This window comes from Bubalus bubalis, chromosome 22 (assembly GCF_019923935.1).
Source record: "Bubalus bubalis isolate 160015118507 breed Murrah chromosome 22, NDDB_SH_1, whole genome shotgun sequence".
In the NCBI taxonomy this organism is placed as follows: Eukaryota; Metazoa; Chordata; class Mammalia; order Artiodactyla; family Bovidae; genus Bubalus; species Bubalus bubalis.
In genome coordinates this window covers 40,270,083-40,290,928 of record NC_059178.1, presented here as the reverse complement: position 1 = coordinate 40,290,928, position 20,846 = coordinate 40,270,083, and the positions used below count along the sequence as shown (strand labels likewise).

Below are 20,846 nucleotides of genomic sequence, written 5' to 3'. Positions count from 1 at the left end.
TTGTAGCAATTCCTACTTAGCATTTGTTCTACCAGTTTCAGTTTGATTGGGTCTGCCTCTGTGGAAGAGGAACAGGAGTTGAATGGCTTTACCATGCTATTCTGTTACATGTAACTGATCATTTTTTACATTCTCTTTCCAAGCCTGAGCTGTAGCCCTCCCACCATTCTTGTTGGTTAGTACAAGCTCACGCCCCAGTAGGAGCATTACGTCTCTATCTATCCTCATGAAAACCCTTCTCTTTCCTATGTACAGGACACGAGATTCCCAAAGGTTTGTATCTTTGGTTAAGGTGTGTGATGTGCTAAGTCACATCAGTTGTGTCCGACTCTGTGACCCTATGGACTGTAGCCCACCAGGCTCCACTGTCCATGGGATGCTCCAGGCAATTCTGGAGTGGGTTGTCATGCCCTCCTTCAGGGAATCTTCCCTGACCCAGGGATTGAATCTGCATCTGTCTCCTGCACTAGCAGGCAGGTTCTCTACCACTAGTGCCACCTGGGAAGGTGTGTTATACCTCCAACCTATTAGAAGCTTTAAGCAACATGTCTTCCTGTGGCTGACTAAACTCTATACCCTTCTGCATTGCACTGAGAAGCACCTGTCTGAGGAGACATTTCCTGCTGGATCCCTCAAAAGAGGGCAGTCTCTGGATGGACTATGACTGGTACTGTTACTTCCCTTTAATGTGGTCTTTGACAAACTTCCCAAGGCTGAGATACTTCTGATAAAAAGACGGAACTGAACACATGTGAGGTGCTTGGAGAAGAAAAAGCGACCCAGCAATGGACAAATATTTTTTAGCACCTGAGGCGGGTGTGCACACTGTTGTGGAGGCACAGCCCCAGAGACAACGGGGCAGCATGGCAGCTTCTGACCCCGAGCCTTGGGAACTAGAAGCTGAGGTCTGACCAAAGAACCAAAGGAGTCCTTACACCTGCAAGGGAGAGAGCTGAAACTCTAGGACTCTGCTAGACTGGGCTCTTTCTGCCAACCCCCCCCCCCCCCCATCCCCACCCTCCCCCACATGGAAGATCTAGCCTCCAGGATAGACAAGGAAACGACCTATTAACCCTTACCCGGGATCACACAAACCAAGACAAAGCTCCTTACCACCCTGCGTTCCAAACACTCCAGGTTTTGTTTATTGACAGACTTTTCCACTGGTTCAGGTTTTAACTACAGGCACTGTAGTAGACAAGACTGCCTACATCCATGTTTCTTTTATAGTCAGGAGGACTATATACTTCTTTTATACTTCAGAAGGAACTCAACAGCCGTGCTCTATGTAACACAGCCTTTTCCTTTTCTCAGATGTGCCAGACTTTCTTCCTGGTGGCCTACCTCCCTGGCTAACTCCCACTTATCCTTCAGGTAATTTTTCTCAGAGGCCTTCCCTGACCCAAGGTTGGGTCAGGTACTCCTTAACGTCACACAAGCACTGAAGGAACCAGTATCACTGCCTGTTTGCCTTGTCCATGAAACTGCAGAGATGGGCTTACTGTCCACTGTACCCCTTGTGCCTGATTGCAGCCACTCAAAAAATAACTGCTGGGATAACTTAATTTGTATTTTCTCTTCAATGTCTCACTTCTAGCCTGCCCTGGGCTCAATAAGTCACTGATGAAACTGTTCCCCATGTCTTGCTGCCCTGCCACTGGTCTTAACTGGTCAGTAAAACCTTTTGCATTCCTGAGAAAATGTCCCTCATACCCTCCATGCCATCCCCCAAGTCTGACCCATGGATCATTAGATGCATTGACAAGATGCTGTGCCCTCTTTGTGACAGTCTCATGGAAAATGAGATTTAAATGTTATAATCCCATCTTCCGCCATCTCCTGAGGATTCCTAACGTTAATAGAAAAGCTGGAAGCAACAATTCTTCTGCCTGCTGTTCTGATTAGTCACAGGAAAAGCTTTCAGGGGACAATGTGCATGAGCACTGGGAAGTGCTGTATAGTCAGATGACTTGAGACCTGGTACTTTATAACCACCTCTGTGGAGTTTTACTCCAAAGTAAATGAAACCCTTCTGACAAAGATAGAAGCCTGACTGAAATATTTACAGTATTCAATGTATTCACAAGTCACTTTACAGTGTGGACTCTCTGATGGCGCGTGAGGACTGATCTGTGCCTGAAGGCCTTGCCGCACTCACTACATATGTAAGCCTCTTCCCCGGAATGGATTCTCTGATGCTGCACAAGGGCTGAGCTCCTTTTGAAGGTTTTGCCGCATTCGTTACACTGATAAGGTTCCTCTCCACTGTGAATTCTTTGATGTCTGATGAGGTTTGAGCTCAGGCTGAAGGCTTTTCCACACTCATTACACTCATAGGGTTTCTCTCCACTATGTATTCTCTGATGGGTTATCAGCTCTGAGCTCTGCCTGAAAGCTTTTCCACACTCGTTACATTCGTAAGGTCTTTCTCCTGTATGAATTCGCTGGTGTCTGATAAGCTTTGAGCTTTGGCTAAAGGTTTTCCCACACTCATTACACTCATAGGGTTTCTCACCAGTGTGAATTCTTTGATGGATAATGAGATAGGAACTCTGACTGAATGCTTTGCCACACTCGTTACATTTACAAGCTTTCTCACCAGTGTGGATTTTCCGATGTCTAATGAGGGCTGAGCTCTGGTTGAAGGCCTTCCCGCATTCGCTACATTCATAGGCTTTCTCACCGCTATGGATTCTCTGATGAATAATAAGATAGGACCTCAAACTAAAGGCCTTCCCACACTGGTTACATTTGTAGGGCTTTTCTCCAGTATGGATTCTCTGGTGTTGTGTTAGAGAAGAATGCTGTTTGAAGCTGTGCCCGCAGATGTCACACCTGTAAGGTCTCTCTTCTGTAGGAACTTTCTGATACGTTACAGAGTTTGTGCTTAGAATCAAGTTTCTCTGGGGCTCAGGGTGGTGGTCTCTGTTTGCTAGCGATTTGTGTGTGAAGATTACTGGACTAAAACTGGCCCCCTGGGAAGAGGATCTTCTCAATGTCTCCCCTGGAGCACTCCCTTGCTGCCACTCTAAACTGCTTTTGTGTTCACTGAATCCTCCAAATGAAGGCTCCTGGGAAAGTCTCTGTGATTTCTCTCCTGAAATGTCCTTCTTTGTTGCTGATTCATTATTCTCACAACCTGAAATGGTAATAACAAAAAATAATGTTTTATTTCTCCAGTCACTTTCAATACTCCCTTTCTAGGTTAGAGAAAATAGATGCTCCTGCCTACAAAGATATAGCTGTCTGCATGCACCTTTTCTTTAACTGGTCAAGATAGGGTCCCTCCTCCATTCTAATACTAAGGCCTACATCCACAGTTTGAAATTTATCCTTTCTTGCCTCCTCTGAGACTTCAGTAAATCAATTATCCACTATCTCATGCCTACTGTTTTGATCTTTCTCCGCTGACTCCTGTTCATCAGCACTTAAATAAATTCAAGTCTCTTCATCTTTTTAAATCAAGCTCCTTGCCTATACATCTCCCTCATGCAACCTCACTCCCACTCAGAGTAAAGCTTCTTCAAACAGCAGTCTGTACTGGTTCCCATTCTTTAATCTGCTGTCTGCCTGCACCCTCCACCTTGCCCTTGTCAAAATCACCAACTTCATAGCTGCTAAATCCAATGGCTACTATCTGGATCTTCCTCAGCTGGCCTCTCTGTAGCACTGATACTGCGGACTACACCTTTCTTCCAGAGACACTCTCTTCTAAACACGTTAGCCTGATTTCTATGGCTGTTCCTTCTCAGATTCAAGGTCAGTCACTTGAACACGAGTTCCTCAGAGTTCTGTTCTGAGCTCTCACTGTCCTCAGTCCACCAACTACCTCCTCATTAGTCACTACTTAGGCTACATATTAATATCTCCCCAGATCACCAATTCTAACCCAGTTCTCTTAAGCTCCAGACTCTCATATCCAATGTGAGTTGGCCACGTTACTATAAATAACTGACAAACACCAAAATGTCCAGAACTAAATTAAATCATCAGATGTGTTTTTTCAGCTGTGATCTTCCCCATCTCTCACCCCATCCTGATTTATTCCCTGTGGCCACTTGGATACAACTGTCTCTAACCAGACTCTGTACTGCCTTTCTCAAATCCATTCTCCTCTCTGCAACTGAGTCTTAAAACACAGATCTGATCATGTCACTCCCTTGTCTAAAACCCTTCAGCTGAACCCCACTGCACTGTACAAACCAGTTAGGATGACAGACACATTTTCACAACCTGTGTGCCAATTTCCCCTCTAGTTTCTCTCTCTTCCCCAGGAATTCTCTCTTCAATTTAAATCGAATTACCTGGAATTTCCAGAATGGGTTGTCTTCTCTCATCTTTAGGACTTTGTGGCCCTTGCTTATGTGACACTGTAATGTGGAAAACATGTATTTGACCTCACCCCCAGTTCCTGGCACAAAGCTTTTAAAACCCCTGCAGTTTCGTCTGTGGTGGAGAGGAGAGGATACTGGAGCTTATGCTAATGAGTTGACTCTTAGAGGGCAGGGAGGGCTGGTTCCCAAAGATTTTCCAGTTCGGCTGGAGGGTCAGAACTTTCAGTCCCACCCTGAATGCCAGAGAGAGGGGCTGGAGATTGAGTTAATCACCAATGGCCAATGATGTAATTAATCATGCCTAACAAAACCTCCATAACACATTAAATAAAGGGGTTCAGAGAGCTTCAGGGACAGTGACGCATCCCGAACTCCAGAAAGAGAAGCTCCTGTGCTCAGGCCCCTTCTGGACCTTGCCCTGTGGGCCTCTTCATCTGGGTGGTCATCAGTATCCTTACAATGAACAGGAAACGGTGAAGAAGGTGTTTCCTGAGTTCTAGGAGCCATTACAGCAAATTATGAAACCTCAGGATGCAGTTGTGGAACCTCCAATCTGCAGCCAAACTGGACAGAAGTGTGGGTAATCAGGGGACTCACTACATGTGAGACTAGTATCTGACGGAGGGCAGGGGAAGGGGCAGTTTCTTGGGACTGAAACCTTAACCTGTGGGGTCTGTACTGGTTCTGGGTAGTTAGTGTCAGAAGAGCTTAACAGGAGGGAAGACTCCACATATCCATTGTCAGAAGTGTTGTGAACAGAGAAATAGTTTTTCCCTTTAGTGTGGAAGCTCCTCCTCCCCCTTATTTACCCAGCTTACCTCTGCTCATGGTTCATGTCTTAGCTGAGATGTCTCTCCTTCCAGGAAGTACTTAGTGAACCTCTAAAGTTGACTTGGGTGTCTTTATATGTAGTAGGACCCAGTATCTACATTTATTCTATAATTTACTACCTGGCACTGTATTATAATTGCCCTTGTGCTTGCCAACCACCCCATCTAGACCCAAACATTCCTGAAAACAGAGAACCACTGCCCACCACAATACAACATGTATTAGCACCCTATTAAGTTATGTAATGAAGGAATGAATGAATAAAGGACAGGCAAACTGACACAAGGAGGGCTGACCGCAATTCACCAGGACTGCTGAATACAAAGCTGCAAAAGTGAGCACCTCCTTTCTAGAATAATAAAGATGAGGTTCACCTGGAGTGTGCTGTAAAATGTAGCTAATTCCCTATCCTTGAGACCAGAGGCCTGATAAGTTTCCAGATGAGTTTCTATTTCTTACCACTCTTGAGGGAAAGGCAAGGTTCCCAAGGTTTCAGCTGTTTCTTTAAAGGCTGGCGTTGAATATGTGTAAACTCCTGGGCTGCTCCAAGACAGGTCAAATCCTTCCAAGGCACTGGTGGTCCCTGTGGACTAGCTGGGACCTGAAATCAGTAAAATATGGTTAGCTCTGTGAGAAAACCCCTAGGGAAAATGCTTAGTAAAAATCTCTCAGGGGTTAACAAAGACATCTCCCGAGATGAGGGATAGGGACAAAAGAACTATGAAAGACAGAGATGGGTAGGGCCCTAGTAGTCACTTCAGGGTTATGGTTCAGTGGAGATAAATTCTCACCCCATTCTTATGATGATGCCACATGCTCGAGTCTGTACATTCCTTTTCCCATAACATATCACATCTCCCTGTTCCCACCTGCTGCCCGGGATCATCGAATTCCCTCTCCAGATCCTCCAACAGAGTCACAGCTTCCTCGCCATTCTTTGGACTATGCTGCTGAACCCAGATCTGCAGCTCCTCTGGCAGGATACTCAGGAACTGCTCCAGCACCAGCAGCTCCAGAATCTGCTCCTTCGTGTGCAACTCAGGCCTGAGCCACTGATAGCAAAGCTCCTGGAGTCGGCCCAGCGCTTCCCGGGGCCCCGGTGTCTCCTGGTAGCAGAACTTTCTGAACTGCTGGCGAAACAATTCTTGGCAGGATCGGGCACTCCCACTCTGCTTAAGTTTTTGACCCCAAGAACGGCTTTCTTCTACTTTCACGAGTATCAGCTCTTGTTCCTGAGAATTCTGAGGTACTGGGGTTGAAACTGCTCTGGATTCCACAGCCATTCTGGGCTGAAACGGCTTAGCGTGAAGCTCACTAAAACTGGGTCCTGTACTTCAGAGTTTCTTTGGGTAATCTCTTCTTTCCTGAAGGATATAAAAGCACTGTTAACTTACAGTGATGAAAAAAAACCTCTAAGAACTTGTAATAATAAAGATCAGTCACTGGAATAACATATGGAGTGGGGTCAGGGTGGAGATCGTAACTAATAAACAAGCGACAAAACTAAAAATCACTCACCTCATTCAATGTCTCTCATTCTGTAGAATTCCTACCACATTTATACTATGAGGAATTATTTTAGAGACAAAAGAAAGCAGCATTAACTTGAATCATATATTGGGAAATGTACTCTTCAATTCTCTTTCAATCCTGTTTGCATCAGGGAGAACAGCCTGTCTTTAACATCATCTGTAAAACTTGCAAAATTCTCTTTAAAATATAGGCTTCAGATTTCCATGGGTAACCGTATCTAGCTAGGATTTGATACGCTTTTTAAAAATTTATTTTAGTTACCTTTTACTTATGGCAAATTATGGTACTTTTCATCTAAGGTAGTAATAAAACATTTCAAAAAATTCATATTAAACATGAGTTGAGTTTAATGAAAACATCGTTGGACATTTGCCATTTGATCAAATTTAGTATCTGATGCACTTCCTCAACAAACACTGAGGCACTTATTATGGGCTCTGTCCTGAGCCAGGTTTTGGGATACAAAGGTTTTTAGTCCTGAATAAGAGTTTACCCAGGAATTAACCAAGAAGTATTTGTTAAATGCTTACCACGTGTTCAAAAACAAGTCAGATACTATGAGACACAAAAGCAAAACCGTTAATCTAAACTCTCAAAATGTTTAGAACTCATAGGGGAGTAAACATTTAAAAAAGTGAAATATGGCAACTAATAATTTGTGTTTTAAATTTCATAATGTACATCGATCATGATCTGATTTTTGGATGGGAAAATTTCGATGGAACAGTATGCCCTTGAATAGTTAGGACAGATCAGTACAATTTAACCCTAACCTAACCTATAGTTAACTTTAGAGAACAGACTATTTAGCCTACAAATCTGTAGTTTATTTACCAGCCCCGTCGCACTAGCCTTTCTATTTTTATACCTCGCTTAAATCGCAGTATCTTAAAAGTCACAGTGGAGGAGGAATAATTGCCCTTTCTGCCGGAGAGCAGAGGCTAGATTGCTGGCCTCCCCTGCGTCCCCAGGACACTCGGAGATGCCGCCACGACAAGGTGCCGAGACCCAGGGATGGACAGGCGAAGCAGCGGGAATCCTCCACCCCGCGCCTGCCGCCCGGGCCAAGTGCCCTCCCCACCCTCCCTCCGCCTCGAGTCCCACGTCCCTCACCGCGAAGCCCACGAGCGGCCAGGGCGCGGGCCGCGGACCTGCAGCAGCGAGCCACAAAGACCGGAAGTACCCGCCCGCGGCCTTCCGCTCGCGCGTCCTCCTGAGCCTCCGTCCGCCCCGCCCCGTGCTCACAGACAGCCAATCAACGCGTGGATCTGGTCCTCCCACCGCCTTCCCGTGGTGGCCTCGGGATCCGAGGAACGTCGACACCTGATCAAGGATGCTCAAGCGGCGGGGGGCGGGGGTCCCGGTGGGAAGTCGCCACTGCCCGAGGGCACCGCTCACCGACCCGGTCACCTCCGTACTTGATGTCTTGTTACTCCCGAGTCATCTTACCTCCAGTTTTTCAGAAAATAGTTAGAATTTTCCTGTAATTCCTGTGCATTTCCAGTACTGCCAATAGAAGTGAACGTGTGAATGAACTGAGCTGAACAAAAAGTAACAACCATTTTTGTGCTCTTCCCTGTGCGTATCGTGTGAGCCTTACAACTGCTTTGTGCGGTAGCTGTTTATGCCCACACTCTGCCCTGAGTCAGGGAACTGATGGCCAGAGACGCCGAAGTCGCCTTATTTCCAGGACAGGGGTCCCCGACTTGGCGCCTCTAATAAGGAATTTTTTCCATTTTTCACTGGTTTTTAAGTCTTAAGTGTTTAAGTTTTTCTTTGGCCATGCAGTAGATTAACAAACGATGTCTCCTTGTTGATGTTTGGTAGAAACCAGCACAACACTGTAAAGCAATTATCCTTCAATTAAAAATAAATTTTAAAAAAGATACCTAATGTTGATTTCATTTGCATTTCTTTTAAATTAGTGAGCTTGAGTTAATGTATTTTCCTCATGTGTACTGACCATTTAATGTTTCTTCGAAGAAATGGCTTTTCCCATTTTTAAAACTGAGGTGTTGCTATTTTTCTTTTGTATTTGTGAGAGAAGGATATCAACTCATTTGTCACAAATATTTCCCCTTTTATTTGTATTTGTTTTGTAAATGTTAGTACAAGGTGGTACATGGAGAGAAACAACTCTTTTGTGAGCTAAGATGAAACACATATTTGAAGAAAAAATACTCATTAGCTTTCAGAGTAGGCAATGGCACCCCACTCCAGTACTCTTGCCGGAAAATTCCATGGACGGAGGAGCCTGGTAGGCTGCAGTCCATGGGGTTGCTAGGACTGAGCGACTTCACTCTCACTTTTCACTTCATGCATTGGAGAAGGAAATGGCAACCCACTCCAATGTTCTTGCCTGGAGAATCCCAGGGACGGGGGAGCCTGGTGGGCTGCTGTCTATGGGGTCGCACAGAGTTGGACACGACTGAAGCGACTTAGCAGCAGCAGCAGCAGCTTTCAGAGTGGCTCGCTAAATAATTCTTAATCATAGTGCACAGACTAGAACAATTTTACAAAGCAAGAGAACAAATAATACAACTTTATACTTCAGCTGTTGCTGCCTAACAAACCACTCCAATACTTCGTGACTGAAATAGCAGGTGTTTTATTGCTCACAATTCTGTGGTTGGGACTGCAGACGGGGCTTAGCAGAGATGCTTTATGAGGTGTCAGCCCACTTAGCTTAATTGGGACTGGAAGGCCCAGGATGATGTCGCTCGCCTTGTTGTGGTCTTGGTGCTGCTGCCTTTTGGCTGGAGTCAATTGAGTCTCCTCCATAAAGTTTCCTCCTAGTGGCCCGTCATTTGGGAGTTAGCCTAGACTTTCTTACCTGGTTGTAGGGAAGGAGCAAATTAGCCAAGATGGCAGTGATCAGGCTCTCTCGCCCCACGTTTTGTAAATAATAACTTTGCATGTTTATGTAACAGCTGAAATTGTTTGTAGCACTGCATGTGTGCATCATGCCTATATAAGCACCACCTGAAAAGCCCTTGGCATACGTTATGGCTGTGTCCGCTGGGTTAACCATGAGCGATTGCAACATGTCTGCTGCTGCCATGCCAGTCAGGAGAGAATAAACCTATCTGCAGTTCCTACGATTCCTCGAATCTTCTTCCAGGTTCCCCGCTCTTGCCTTGTATACTGTGTGTTCAAGGAACAGTGAGACAGGGGTCCTGGTTTCCAACAGTGTGAAGGAAGAAGGTAAGATGGTTGCTCTCTTAAGACCTAGGTCTGGAACTGATATTATATTACTTATGTATTCTGTTGGCAGGACTAGACTCATGGGAAGGCTCTTGAAATAGACTCTGCATTTTAAGAGGAAGAGTAGCTTGAACCTAGGAGAAAATATAGGCAGTTATCATTGCATTGTTATGCATACCTGAGAAGCCTACTATTTAGGAGGACAACTATTGAGAGAGAAGAAATACTCTTAGTTGCAGTGACAGAAAACCTTACTAAATGTCCTTAATGTTTAAGCCTTTTTATTACCTAACATAGATAGGTATGTGGAGGTCAGGTCATCCACAGGGTTGGTTAATTCAATGGCTTGACAACATTGTCAAGGACAAGGTCCCTTTCTTCTTTTTGCTCCTCCATGTTTAAGCATGTTGGCATGCTCTCCAGTCTGGCTTCCCTTATGGCCCTAAAGTGGTCTCTGTTCCAGATTATAGAAGACATCCAGGGGCAGGAAAAGGGGTCACCCTTATATTTTCTCTTTTTAAGACTAAGGAAAACCTTCCCCCCCACCAGCAGATTTTTGCTCATGTCACATTAGTTAAAATTGCTTCACCTGTCTATGCCTATCACTAACAAGGGAGTGAGGCCTCCAAGGTGAGTATATACATGCTAAGTTGCTGAGTTGTGTCTGACTCTTTGTGACCCTATGGACTGTAGCCCACCAGGCTCCTCTGTCCATGGGATTCTCCAGGCAAGAATACTGCGGTGGGTTGCTATGCCCTCCTCCAGGGGATCCTCCTAACCCAGGGATAAAACCCATGTCCTTTATGTCTCTTGCATTGGCAGGCGGGTTCTTAACCACCAGCAACATCTGCAGCTTGAGCCCTCCAAAATAGGCTTAGCCAATTGAGATTCATGTCCTAGAGCTGAGGAAAGGCCAGCCTCTCCTGAGAGATACAGTCTGGGGAAGGTGAGTGAGACTAGGTTTATGTTACAAAACAGAAAAAGGGGACAGATAGATGAGTGATGAATGCAACAAGAACATCTACTTCAGTAGATAATCTTATGATAAGTAATGGGCCTTTATTGGTAAGAAAGTGAGACCCTAGGAAAAAAAATTCAAATCCCTATCATTTCTTACAAGATGGCACAAACATTTAAAATAAAAACCAATGACTTAGTTGCAAGAGATGTAGGCTAAGGATTTATAAGAAATTCCCAGGACTTGTTTTAAATGCCCAGTGGGATGGCAACTGATCATTTTAAGAGCTTCGATTGACAATCTCCACTTACATGGTGTCTTAGTCAATTTTGCTGTAACAAAAATACCATAGACTCAGTGGCTTATAAACAACAAAAATGTACTTCTTACAGTTCTGGAGGTTGGAAAGTTATGGCTGCAGCATCATCAGATTCAGTGTCCTGTGAAGACCCACTTGTTCATAAACTGGTGATTGGTGAGTAAAGCTATTCAATAAAGTCCAACTGCTTGAATTATGTGTCATTTAACAGTGCTATACTTCATGGTCTTCATCAAGTGAGATAAACTTAACTGCAAACCACTCTTCAGTCATAAAGATGGAGAAAATGGCTTCTGATGCTTAAAGGAAAACAGATCATTCATTTAGCAAATAATTATTGAATATTATTATATGTGAAACACTGGTAAGACAAGTGAGAGATTCAAATGAAATAAAAGATAAGCTTCCTCACTTCACTTATAACGGTAACTCTTAGAGTATAAACTCAGTGAGGGCAGGGGTTTTGTTTTTCCATTGTTGTCTCATCAGTAATGACTAGTATAGAAATATGCAAGCGAGAATATTGGTGCTGGTTAAAGTAATTAAACAGGGATTTTTAAATTTGTTTAGGTGGTGTTTGGTTGAGGTGGCTCTAACGCCTTGGTAGCCTATATAGGCAAACTAAAACCTAAGCCAGAGTTTATTTTTGTAAATGCCTCAAGATTAAGAAACAAACTTAACTAATCACAGCCAGCCAACTAGGCTTTCTCAAATGAGGCCATCACTTAAGCTTAAGCATCAATTTCCATGAGTTGCTTCCACATCTGCTCTAAAGCTCCCAGCCATTTTCAGTTTGATGCTGCCTGATTTGCTTCGATGTTTGCACAAAGAAATGCTTCCCTGAGAGCTCAGTTGGTAAAGAATCTGCCTGCAATGCAGGAGACCCTGAATCGATTCCTGGGTCAGTAAGATCCCCTTGAGAAAGGATAGGCTACCCACTCCAGTATTCTTGGGCTTATCTCGTGGCTCAACTGATAAAGAATCTGCCTGAAATGCAGGAGAACTGGGTTCAATCGCTGGCTTGGGAAGATCCCTTGGAGAAGGGAAAGGCTACCCACTCCAGTATTCGGGCCTGGAGAATTCTATGGACTGTGTAGTCCATGGGGTTGCAAAGAGTCAGACATGACTGAGCGACTTTCACTTCACTTGCTCAGCGAAACTCTTCAAAATTTTCATGAACCTCACTCAGTTTACCTTTTAACAATACCACAACTAGTGATAGTGATGGAAGGATTCAAGGACACATTCAGAGAGGAACATTTTGAATAATATACTTGGACTATTGAATCCAAGATTTATTTTAATCAAGTTTTGACAGGCACACAGACAGCAACTGTTGAAAGAAGTTTACTGCTCAGATACCCAGAGGATGGGAGGCGTCACATCCCACAGGGGGCCACATGGGGTCACTTACAGGGAGAAGTAGAGCTGGGACTAAACCTTGTTATAGTGCTGAAAAGCAGCCAGCTAGGTGGGGATGTCTCCTATTGAAAGTGGGAGTGGGAAACAGAACACACAGCCGAAGCTTGTGATTGCAGAATTGGTGATAGATTTCCGAGTGCCTGATGGTGGAGGTGTTTGTTAAAACTTTGGGTTATTAGTGTGGCTCCATGACTCCAAGATGCCAAATCATTAATACAGAATATTCAGAATAATTGTTACACTATTAAATTCTATTACTGTTACTATTATATCACCAACTTAGCATTGCATTGAGTGTTTTTTAGAGACAGATATGGATTAACAGAACAAGACAGTGCTTATTTGTAGCACCCAAGACAGTAAACAAAAGCCTTATTTACTGAGTTGTTTCTCTTTGCCTCAATGTCAGAGCCCTTGAGGTTGCACATTCTTACATTTACCATGCCCAGAACAGAGTTAAAGCCATAGACAGGCTCTTCCTGTTGTTTTATGTTTATTTCCCTTTATGAATTATCCACAAAGACAAATCTCATCCTAGCTCTTAATCCTGCCAGCCACTTCAGAAGGATCTTCCACCAGGATTCTATTCTGCCTTAGGGGTGATTCAACAAAGAGAGATACGTTCTAAGATTAGGAAAGAAAAAGTGCAATGACTTTATAAATGAGTGGATTCAGTTCAGTTCAGTCGCTCAGTTGTGTCTGACTCTTTGTGACTGACATGGACTACAGCACACCAGGCCTCCCTGTCCATCACCCACTCCTGGAGTTTACTCAAACTCATGTCCATTGACTCAGTGATGTCATCCAACCATCTTATCCTCTGTCGTCCCCTTCTCTTCCCACCTTCAATCTTTCCCAGTGTCAGGGTCTTTTCAAATGAGTCAGTTCTTCACATCAGGGGGCCAAAGTATTGGCGTTTCAGCTTCAGTATCAATCTTTCCTGTGAATATTCAGGACTGAATTCCTTTAGGATGGACTGGTTGCATCTCCTTGAAGTCCAAGGGACCCTCAAGAGTCTTCTCCAACACCACAGTTCAAAAGCATCAATTCTTTGGTGCTCAGCTTTCTTTGTAGTCCAACTGTCACATCCATACATGACTACTGGAAAAACCATAGCTTTGACTAGATGGATCTTTGTTGGTAAAGTAAGTCTCTGCTTTTTAATATGCTGTCTAGGTTGGTCATAACTTTTCTTCCAAGGAGCAAGTGTCTTTGAATTTCATGGCTACAGTCACCATCTGCACTGATATTGGATCCCCCAAAAATAGTCTGTCACTGTTTCCACTGTTTCCCCATCTATTTGTCATGAAGTGATGGGACCAGATGCCACGATCTTCGTTTTCTGAATGTTGAGTTTTAAGCCAACTTTTTGACTCTCCTCACTTTCATCAAGAAGCTCTTTAGTTCTTCACTTTCTGCCATAAGGGTGGTGTCATCTGCATATCTGAGGTTATTGATATTTCTCCTGGCAATCTTGATTCCAGCTTGTGCTTCATCCAGTCCAGCATTTCTCATGATGTGACTTCCCTGGTGGCTCAGATGGTAAAGCATCTGTCTATAATGCGGGAGACCTGGGTTTGATCCCTGGGTCAGGAAGATCCCCTGGAGAAGGAAATGGCAATCCACTCCAGTACTATTGCCTGGAAAATCCCATGGACAGAGGAGCCTGGTGGGCTACAGTCCATGGGGTCGCAAAGAGTCGGACATGACTGAGCAACTTCACTTTCCTTTTCTTTTCACCTTGCATATAAGTTAAATAAGCAGGGTGACAATATACAGCCTTGACATACTTCTCTCCTGACTGGGAACCAGTCTGTTGTTCCATGTCCAGTTGCTTCTTGACCTGTGTACAGATTTCTCAGGAGGCAGGTCAGGTGGTCTGGTATTCCCATCTATTTGAAGAATTTTCCACAGTTTGTTGTGACTTTGGAGTCAAAGGCTTTGGCATAGTCAATAAAGCAGAAGTAGATGTTTTTCTGGACTTCTCTTGCTTTTTTGAGGATCCAACGGATGTTGGCAATTTGATCTCTGCCTTTTCTAAATCCAGCTTGAACATCTGGAAGTTCAGGGAGTAACTAAAAGGACAACTCTGCTAAAGAAGCTGAATGAAATGTTTTCTAATGGTTTTGTGGATAGGAAACTTTAGAGTGAAAGGGAAGCTTTTCTTTTTTAAAGCTGTAAGTCTTGGGTGTTAAAAGACATTCATGTCATTTCATTATAACCATTATCTGTGTTAAACTGCATGTGTTTAAAAATCTAATTTGGTTGTCTTGAACTTGTATTATTTGCCTAAATTCTTTTGTTGTTGTAGTAATCATTATTAGAAAGAAATTGAGGGTTTAATTGAATTTTTTTTACAAAACAGTGAACTTATTGAATATTCATTTTTTTTGTGGTAACATCTAATGATAAGTTCATTTCTTTTAATCTTGTTAGGCAGCATGACGGGAAATGACTGATTTATATACTACCTCTGGGGAGGCTTCCCAGGTGGCTCAGTGGTAAAGAATACACCGCTAATGCAGGAGATGCAGAGATGAGGGTTCAATCCCTGGGTCAGGAAGATCTCCTGGAGCAGAAAATGGCAACCCACTCCAGTATTGTTGCCTGGAATATCCCATGGACGGAGGAGCCTGGCAGCTCCAGTTCATGGGGTTGCAAAGAATCTGATACAACTGAGCACAGGGGCACGCGCACACACACACACACACACACACACACACACACACACACACACACACACATTACCCCCAGGCTTTCTGAACGCCAAAATACACTTTTTTGTTTAAAACATCTTCAGGAGGCCCAATTCAATTTGTGTTTTTGTGCCTGGGATTATATCACTGCAGATAATAACCCTTTCCTTATAAATGGCTATTTCTTTTGGTTATACTAAAAAAGCCAATTGAGTGCCTTTTGGTGGAACTATTTTTATTTTTATAATCTATCAGTTTGAGATTTGTGGCGCAATGATAAAGCACCTGCCTGCCAGGGCAGGGGACGCAGGAGACCTGGGTTTGCTCCCTGGGTTGGGAAGATCCCCTGGAGGAGAGCTTGGCAACTCACTCCAGTATTTTTGCCTGGAGAATCCCATGGATGCAGGAGCCTGGCAGGTTGCAGTCCACGGGACTGCAAAGAGTAGGACACGACTGGAGCAATTTAGCCCATGCACATACAGAGGCTACAAGTTGACTTTCATTACCAGATGTGGAAGTGTTACCCAAAGGAAACCAGCACTTTGAGGAGGTTGGGACAAGTGGGTATATGCAGAATAATGTAATGGTTATGAATTCAGCTTCTGGAGTAAGACTGGGTTCAAATCCCTGCTCTCTCAGTGATTAACTCAGTGACCTTGTACAAGCTTCTTAAATTTTCTATGCCTCCATTTCCTTTTCTGAAAAATGGGTGTACTTAAATTACCTACCTCATAAGGCTGTTGGAATACATGTAGAACAGTGCTCAATAAATGTGTATTGTTGGTATTTGGGGAAGGAGAGATTGACTTGATAAAAGCAGTGTCGAAGTTGGCAGAAGAAACATTTCTGTGGGTCTGGAATTGCCTGTTTTATGTTTTGGTTTTTTTGACCATGAGGCATGAGGGATCTTAGCTCCCTGACCAGGATCAAGCCAGAACCCTCTGCTTTGAAGGCAAAGTCTTAACCATTGGATTGCCAGGGCAGTCCCTAGATATGCCTGCTGGTAATAATTATTTAGGGTCTTTGTTAAAAATACATATTACTAGGCCTTCAATTAGAATACCCTGGGATGATTCAGGGTGCTAAACCTTGTTTGGATTCCCAGGTGGCTCAGTGGTAAAGAATATGCCTGCTAATGCAGCAGATGCAGGAGACATAGGTTCAATTTCAGGGGGAAGATCTCCTGGAGGAGGAAATGGCAACCCACTCCAGTGGGTTGGAAAATCCTGGAAAATCCCACAGACAGGGGAACCTAGCGAGCTGCAGCCCATGGGGTCACAAAAGAGTTGAACATGACTTAGTGACTGAGCACACATGCATAGGGATGATTCAATGAATTTATATTTTTGACAAATACGACAAATGATTCTCATTATCAAATTAGGTTGGGAAGCTGTGATGTGGCAGATAAGAGTGTAGACTTCAGAGTCAGACAGATGTGGATTCTGATCCGTTAATTAAACTGTGTCTAGATTTCCACCAGGAACTATTTTAGTTTCTGGGTGTATAGCAGAGGCTAAAACCAATGAAAATCTCTCTGATTTTTGTTCTCTTAGATCCTAGAGTCTATTGGGACTTCTACTGTAAAATGTCAACCGGAGGCCTGACTGAGTAACTTGAATGAACAATTTAAACAATAAAAGCTTTTCTGTCCCTTGTCACAAAAGCATTATGAGTTCATTAAAGGAAAAAATAAATCAGAAATTATAAACCGTAGTCCAGTGAACTCATGTTGGAAAGGGAAATCTTGAGCTGTGCAGGGGCCTGATGTTCATATTATGTAAAAGAATTTAGAATGGAAAAAACAAGAATGGTGGCATTGGTGGTTTGGTGGTGGTGAAGATGACCAAGTGGTCTTACCTTTAAATGGGAAATTGAGCCAGTTAAACACAGAAAAGCAATTATGACCAGATTGAGTTTCCTTTGGTTTTGGGCTTCTGTGTGTATTGTCTGGTTGGTTAGTTCCCAAGCCTAATAGGTTGACAAATACCTTCAAAATTGCCCTTTGAAAGGAAAATAATGGCAGCTGAATCTGAGTTTTCTCTTTCCCTAGGACAGTATGATCAAACCCAGGAATATTTTCTTTTTGTTGATGGCTTCTTGTAAGAGGACATATTTATCCTTGAAAATAGTTCTGCTGTTCTCATGTCAGGGGATACCAAAAAGTACTTGTCAGTGGTTTGAACTGGAGCTCGATTTAACACAGCTGGTGGCCTGTTTCCCTTTAGCATCAGGGCAGAAGCAGGGACTCTCTTTTGTTTAGTCTGTTTTTCAGTAAAATTAAAACTAGGGTTATGACTCATGTAAAAATGCTATTTACTTCTGTTTAAAAAAAACACACATATTAAAGGTGAAGTATTGCTTTCTTTGAATCTCTTGAGTGTCTCTGCTTTTATCCCTTGATTTTCACATTTGGCATTTATCCTGCACTGGACGAAGTGGCTTACTTTTCTTTCTACTTTTTGTATTTATGCTTTATGTACAGTACAAAAAACAAACACTGAAAGCAAAAATATGTTTTGGACATTACTATTGGGGCAATGGGGGCATTCTTTCCAGTGACATTTAAGACAGCTAATGCTTACCTCTTCAAGAGCCGAAGTTACCACATTTTTACACATCCCAAAATGAATTGCACATTACCATAACCATGGAAAGAGGGCATACTGAAGAATTTTAAAGCTGTAATTTACTTTTATATTTAAAATATTAATATTTAAGTACAATTTGGAGGAATTATGGAAGCATGGAGATAAGGATACATTCTTATTTATTAATCCAGTTTTCTCTTACCATTCCAATGAAGTTGAATCTTAGAAGATAGTGATCTTATAATCACCAAATTCAGTGACTTCTCAATCCTTATCCTTCCTGAACTCTAGTATTTTTGTCACTGACAGTCTATCCTTTTTTATTTTATTTTTTTTTAGTTTCTAGGACACTATTTTTTCTCTCCTGCTCCAGCCACATTGTGCCTGGCTGGCTCCTCTTCACTGCCTGCTTCCTGCCTCAGGCTTCTGTTGAGCTCCTCTTCATCACTTTCCATGTATATCCCATCTGTCGGGAGGCTGATTTCATTCTTCTTGTACATAAATGATCCCCTGATTTGTATCTTCATTCCTATCTTGTTTACTAAAGGAAAATGGTTTCTCCATTCATGACATCTTCAACACCAAATGTGTGGGTTTCCCACACCAAGCACTTCTCCAGTTCTCTGCGAACATTAGTTATTAACAACTTAATACAATCTAATTCAGTTCTGACCCTAACTACCCAGTTGGCACAGACCCCACAGGTTAAGGTTAAGTCCCACAAGACTGCCCCCAACTTGAGACAAGAATTGTAAGTAGTGGGTTCCCAGCTTATCCACATTTCTGTCTGACTTGGCTATAAATTGGAGGTTTGCACAGCTTCCCCTCAGGTTTAATAATTTGCTCTAAAGGCTCACAGAACTCAGGGAGATACTGGTTTATTATAAAGAATACAAGTGACCAGCCAGATGAAGAGGTCTTTAAAGGAAGTCAGGAAGGGTCTTGAGTGTGGGAGCTGCTGTCCCCATAGAGCTTGGGTTGTGTCACCTGCCAGTAGCTCTCTGAACCCATCGTTTAGGGTGTTTATGGAACTGCTGTTACATCAGTCAGTTCAGTCACTCAGTCTTGTCTGGCTCTCTGCGACCCCATGGACTGCAGCACGCCGGGCTTCCCTGTCCATCACCAATTCCTGGAGCTTGCTCAAACTCGTGTCCATCGAGTCAGTGATGCCATCCTGCCGGTGCCAGCTGGCAAAGTCGATCAGGTCTCGAGATCGTGCACGGTGGGGCTGAGAAAGGAAACTAAAGCAAGAGAAATCTACAACAAAGATGGGGTCGAGAGGTTCAGACACGTCTCCACGAAGGGACGCAGTCTGACACCAACTTTATTCAGCATCTCATATTTATACAGAAGAGTGTGAGAAAGACAAGACAGTTAACATTTTCTTTGTTTGACCTACACATCTTACAAACAGTCACAAGAAATCTTGAGAGCATGGGAATGGCACCCTGTTATTATTTCTTACACCAGATAACATTTCTCTGTGTGTGAGAAGTTTGCACAGAACTCCAGGTGCCTGCAGTAAATAAGCACCTAATCTCTGGGGTGGCGGGACAGAGAGCTATGTTTGCAAGCAAACCCTCAAGGACTGAGGCAGCTCCCAGAGCTGTGTCCTTCGGACAAAGGACCCCGTTCTCACGGGCAGCTCCCCACACCATCCAACCATTTCATCCTCTGTCATCCCCTTCTCCTCACACCTTAAATCTTTTCCAGCATCAGGGTCTTTTCCAATGAGTCAGTTCTTCACATCAGGTCGCCAAAGTATTGGAGCTTCTGTTAATAGGCACAACTGATTAAGTTATTGACCACTGACAGTTATTAGTAACTTAATCCCTAGTTCCTCTCCTCTCCCTGGAGGTCACTGGGTGAGGCTGAAAATTCCAATCCTCTGATCATGTGGTTGGAATTAGCATAAACTCAGGTATAGTTGAAAGGGCTTATTATGTAACAAAAGGCACTCTTCTCACCCCACCACTTGGGAAATTCCAGGGGATTTAGGCGTTTTCTGCCAGAAACTGGGGATGAAGACCAAACATGTATTTCTTATTATATCACAAAATTGTATATGTGCTGTGCTTAGTCGCTCAGTCATATCCGACTCTTTGCAACCCCAAGGACTGTAGCCCGCTAGGCTCCTCTGTCCATGGGATTCTCCAGACCAGAATACTGGAATGGGTTGCCATGTCCTCCTCCAGGGGATCTTCCCAACCCAGGGATCAAACCCAGGTCTCGTACATTGCAGGCAGATTCTTTATGATCTGAGCCATCAGGGTAGCCCCAATATTGTATCTACCAAGCCCCCCAATTTTTTTTAATATTTATTTATTTGGCTACGTTGGGTCTTACTTGTGGCAAATGGGATCTCTCTTACTTGCATAGTGTGAACTCTTAGTTGTTTCATGTAGGATCTAGTTCCATGACCAGGAATTGAACCTGAGCTCCCCTGCATGGGAAGCACAGAGTCTCAGCCACTGGACCAGCAGGAAAGTCCCAAGCCCCAAATCTTAATTTCCAACCTGTGAGGTGTGAGGACGTCTGTCATGGACAGTTCACCAATGCTTCTACATTCATACAGCCAAAGCAAATTGGACTTCCTTCCTCCATTTTTACTCTTATTAAAATTAATTAATACATTGTGGAATTTTTATAGTAGAATAATTACTTCTTGCATTTTTTACCCTCACATATCATGAGTAAGTAGAAATTTTAGGGTCAGTGGAAGGGATTGGGAAAAGTCGGTCCACAGTAGGTGGTTAGTGCCACAGCAAGCAATTATTATTGCACAGTGGTCTAATTGTTATTCTTTCTTGGACCAGCTGACTCAAACCCTAGAAATTCATGTGTGATGGAAAACATACTGTTAACCCAGTGGTTTTCCCTAAAGGTAGCCCACTTGAGGACTACTTTCCACTGTATACTTTTGAATAAAGCCTCTTCATTCTTTGAGAGATTCCTTTA

At 43.4% G+C, this 20,846-nt stretch overlaps 1 protein-coding gene and 1 long non-coding RNA gene across 7 annotated transcripts; one reads left to right on the top strand and one right to left on the bottom strand.

Moving 5' to 3' along the window:
* Window positions 1–1,105: 1,105 nt before the first annotated feature.
* On the bottom strand, window positions 1,106–7,949 carry ZNF397 (zinc finger protein 397). 6 transcript variants are annotated; one of them, XM_044934678.2, is made up of 6 exons: window positions 7,812–7,947; window positions 6,684–6,728; window positions 5,957–6,529; window positions 5,625–5,766; window positions 4,305–4,370; window positions 1,106–3,139 (listed from the first exon to the last, which is right to left on the bottom strand). In XM_044934678.2, exons 3-6 carry the CDS (start codon window positions 6,446–6,448, stop codon window positions 2,088–2,090), a joined length of 1,752 nt encoding a protein of 583 aa, XP_044790613.2. In that variant the 5' UTR covers window positions 6,449–6,529; window positions 6,684–6,728; window positions 7,812–7,947; the 3' UTR covers window positions 1,106–2,087. The 6 variants fall into 6 exon arrangements, with proteins under 6 accessions (XP_044790613.2, XP_044790614.2, XP_006059208.3 ...); XM_044934679.2 differs by lacking the exon at window positions 7,812–7,947 and adding an exon at window positions 7,567–7,700; XM_006059146.4 differs by lacking the exon at window positions 6,684–6,728 and having other exon boundaries at window positions 7,812–7,949.
* Window positions 7,950–9,743: 1,794 nt separating this feature from the next.
* Window positions 9,744–17,010, top strand: LOC123331226. Its single transcript, XR_006547764.2, has 3 exons — window positions 9,744–9,902; window positions 11,253–11,335; window positions 16,854–17,010. It is a non-coding gene; the product is annotated as an uncharacterized LOC123331226 (long non-coding RNA).
* The last annotated feature ends 3,836 nt before the right edge of the window (window positions 17,011–20,846 follow it).

Bases quoted from the DNA above. Each gene is read 5' to 3' on its own strand.
- ZNF397 (XM_006059146.4), bottom strand. From the start codon at position 6,448: ATGGCTGTGGAATCCAGAGCAGTTTCAACCCCAGTACCTCAGAATTCT. The intron at 5,767-5,956 runs GTGAGAATTTAT...TACTGATTTCAG, and splicing joins GGCATCATCATAAGAATGGG to GTCCCAGCTAGTCCACAGGG. The intron at 4,371-5,624 runs GTAAGAAATAGA...TCCACATTACAG, and splicing joins TTGCCTTTCCCTCAAGAGTG to TGTCACATAAGCAAGGGCCA.